At 31.7% G+C, this 4,020-nt stretch overlaps 1 protein-coding gene across 1 annotated transcript; it reads right to left on the reverse strand.

Annotated features, from left to right (window-relative positions):
- Positions 1 to 1,217: 1,217 nt before the first annotated feature.
- Positions 1,218 to 4,020, reverse strand: LOC119671500 (probable E3 ubiquitin ligase SUD1). The gene is made up of 4 exons (XM_038082154.1): positions 3,856 to 4,020; positions 2,681 to 3,782; positions 2,465 to 2,620; positions 1,218 to 2,411 (listed from the first exon to the last, which is right to left on the reverse strand). Exons 2-4 carry the CDS (start codon positions 3,767 to 3,769, stop codon positions 1,335 to 1,337), a joined length of 2,322 nt encoding a protein of 773 aa, XP_037938082.1. The 5' UTR covers positions 3,770 to 3,782; positions 3,856 to 4,020; the 3' UTR covers positions 1,218 to 1,334.

Consider the following 4,020-nt stretch of genomic DNA (forward strand, 5'->3'; position numbering starts at 1 on the left):
GATCAGAGCTTCAGAGATTGCTTCCTTTCTGACAGGGTTGTCTGATATTTCTTTACCGGAAAGTTCAATATGACTTGAAATCCGCAAAATCTATACTTAACTCTTTTAGCCAACGTAAATCCAAAAACGAGGATTACAAGTGATAAACGCATAGATTATATGCATATTATTTCTATAAAACCATTAACAAATAATGTATTCTATAGAAGATGTTGTTAAAGCATTTTTTAACATGGACTCCAATTAATAAGGAAAAAGTTGAGAAGGCAGTTTGCAATGATTCTATATTGTCTGGTACCTGCCTCCATATCGTATATCATTTGCACAGATATATCATATCTGATATATATAATGATATATCAGCATTATTTGTACTTTTAAAAGATGTTTTTTGTATTCACAATGAGCAGAGAACCTATATTTTCTTAGAATTTTTACTTTTTATGCGAAGACTGATTTTCAAAATTCTCAAAGACCTTAAAAATTTAACAATTCTTTTTAAAAGTATAATAGTTTTTTAATAACGATAATATCATCGTAGAAGGCAGTATACAGTAATTTTCAGTATAGGAGTGCAAATACACTTACCTAGTACTAATATATACATCTACCTGGATATATTTCACAGTTATAGTATTTTTTTTGTTTTCTATTAATGTATACATTCAAATATTCATAATATATGTTGAAAGACATCTAGGTATCGAAAATTGTAATATAGACAGCTTTTCCTTAGTGTAACGAACTAACCGATATCATTGGCTATCAAATCAGGCGTATATTGTCTAATGATATATATTTTTTTGAGTTATGTTTTAATATTAAAGATCTTTTTTATCTTTTGTGTTTGTTTCTTGATTTTGCTTAGTTGAATAAAATAGTTTTACAAACTTGAATGTGTACTTTGGCTTTCCATTAATTCCATTTTAGGGTGAACTACTTTACATCTCGAAGTTGGGAGTGATATTACAATTGACGAACCTAAATACATTAATGTATTTCTAAATAGCATGACTGCAAATATTCAAATAAACATATATAAATGATATATTACTAAACATCCACATAACATTACAAAATATTCTACCTTATTGAGTTTTTATTTTTTAAATATTAGTATCCTATAGAAAAACCAACATAATACATACCATCAAATTAGTGGCTTGATCTTTGTTTAGTCATAACCAATACATAATTGGAAAATACTGATAATATATTTTGTTCAAGAAACACGGAAAATTTTATTTAATTTCAATAAAAGTTGCCAACAAAGTTAAAGTATGTTTCTCAAATATTAATCGCAAAGCTTTATATTACTACTAATAAATCCAAAATTACGGCATCAACAGTTTGTTAAGGACTTGTTCTGGTAAAACTTTAAGTGGTAAAATATGTTGGTCCTCCGAGTTACCTTCAATAGTCACTTCGTCATACTCAGCTAGATGTATTTCACGCGAAAAATATTCCAACTTAATTCGATTATAGTAAATCATGAACTGATCAATTAGGCATTTAATATAGAAATTGATCACTGGAAAATTTTGAATAACAAAATTCACCAAGTAGATATAATATCCGAGGTGGAGTTCGAGGTAGAAATTATTAATCAAGTTTGGAATAAAGAATTCGACTAGTATCACCGGTATGGAAACAATGAATCCGACATGCTTTAGGAATGGTGAGAATAATTCAGTCAGTATAAATTTGACTGGTACGTCTTCAAGTCCAACTTCTTTAATATGGTTTATTGCTTGTTGCAGCCTTGTCTTTGGTCCATATATAATGAACGGAATAATCAACAGATCTGACATTATCAATATAGCCATTGTGAATTCCGAAACTGCAGGCAAGTATCCAAATATGTAGAGATACGAAGCAAATAAAAGTGATTTATACATTAACATAGTACACAGATGTCCATACAATATAACGCTGGTCTTGGTGATAATGTTTAGGAAATATTTCAATGGTTCGCCAGACGGTGCACATATATAATAAAGAAGCCCAACACATGAGGCTGTAAGCATCAAATTTGCTATGTTATTTGCCACCAATACAAGTAAAATGCATAAGCAGGAGTCAATTAAAATCAATAGAAATGTCACACCAATCGCAGATATCAGAGATAGTACAGCTAATGCGCAGCAACGTGGAAACAGAAAAAAAACTCCATGCGGTGGTAGGTCATAATCGTCTGGTTCTCCTTGTGCAGGAACTGGTAATCGTAATCGCAGTGCTGCAATCTGAATTTCTAATGCGAACTGCGGTTGATTGTGACGAAATATTCGTAATTGTTCAATGGGAATCAAATAATCTTGTAGACCGACTCTGGGAAATAAATAATAGCACCAGCCCTTGAAAATAATTTTGAGGTCATTGATGTATAGCAGGACCCATATTGCAAATCTCAACTGTGTAAGTAGAATTAAATATTATATTCAATTTGTGTATTTCGACTACGCACCTGAAAATCAGTTTGGTACCACTCCAAATTAAAAATTCCACCTGTTCTTAAGATTTGTATAGGAATTAGAAACTGTAGCATCATAACTACGCCAGTTGCCATAACTATATATAATATCATAACAATGTATTCCCAAAATGGCATACTGTTCAAATTCTAAAATGAAAAATGTTGTTAATTTGTGCAGATAAAATAAATAATCAACGAAATACACACCATACTGAACCAAATCTTGATGTTGCTATAAAGCAATAACTTATTCATCTTCGGATGTAGTGTATGCTTCACTTCATTCTTGACAATCGTCAAGCAATATATATAAAATACACCAACTAAATAATGTACTAACATCGAGTCAAATGGTTCTTCATTGTTCCACTTCATTAAATTGTTCAAATTTTCCTTGAAATTTGGTGCCAAGCAAATGTTGAACCAAAATCCACATAACATTGGTAGCAAGCAATATTGCAAAAGGACGATGAATATGGCTTTACTCATTCTATGAACAAATGCCATGGTTGTAGGCACCAAATTCCATGGCAACAAATTAAAGACCCGTTGAAGAACGTAAACCGACAACAATATTAGTGATTCTCCTAACACAATTTTTGGTAGTACTTGCAACTCTAAATTACTTTCTGTGAACTCAGTCGGAATAACCTTGGACGATAAATAATGGCCAATATAAAATGGTACATATCCAAAAACTACAATGGCAACAATGCCTAAAATACCAGATACAGGAGCCATATACTTCCAGTTACGAATACCAAAGCTGCTAATTGCGCGAAAAATTCTTTCCAGCTTATGCCTCTTGCTACCGGTTGTACTTTTTATGCTTACAAAAAAGGAATAAAAAATCAGGAGATGCAGAAATCCTAAAATGGGGGTTCCTACTTCGGCTTCCGTAATCATAGCACCTAAACCACTTGACTTATCAACAAAATCTCTATTGCAGCATAATTCTATAAATCTGATAACAATACTTGGTGCTATGAACCACATAGAAAATGACAGCATAGTTAAAAGATAATTAAAAAGAAATTTCAAACAACGATGTGGGAGTTCAAGGAGTGAAAAACAACCCACCAAAATATTGCTGCAATTTGGTGTGTAACTGACTCTTAAATTGTAATCGAATTTACATATTTCACACTGCTTTCTACGCGTATAAGCAAGCCAATCAATTAGACAGTCCTCATGAACATGTTGCATGGTGCCGCGACATTCACATGGTTTCATTACTGGATGATTTTGTTCGTTGCCGGTGCGGCAAATGCGACATATAAGCCCTTCATCAGTCATTTCCAAAAATTCACTTTAAATATTCCAACAGTCAATTTTTTACATATGGAAAATTTTAGAAGCTTTCGAAATTTTTAATAGCTTACCAAAATCCGCAAAGTCAATGAATATACTCGATAGAGATAGGTCATCTATTTAAGAGCAAGTCACGTCTCACTATTGATGATTGTTTTTTACATTTAATTCTGATTTTTAACTTATTGCCTAAAATATACACTTCTCTATTTTTCTAACAAAAAAAAAAAAACGAA

This window comes from Teleopsis dalmanni, chromosome 1 (genome assembly GCF_002237135.1).
Source record: "Teleopsis dalmanni isolate 2A chromosome 1, ASM223713v2, whole genome shotgun sequence".
NCBI classification, from domain to species: Eukaryota; Metazoa; Arthropoda; class Insecta; order Diptera; family Diopsidae; genus Teleopsis; species Teleopsis dalmanni.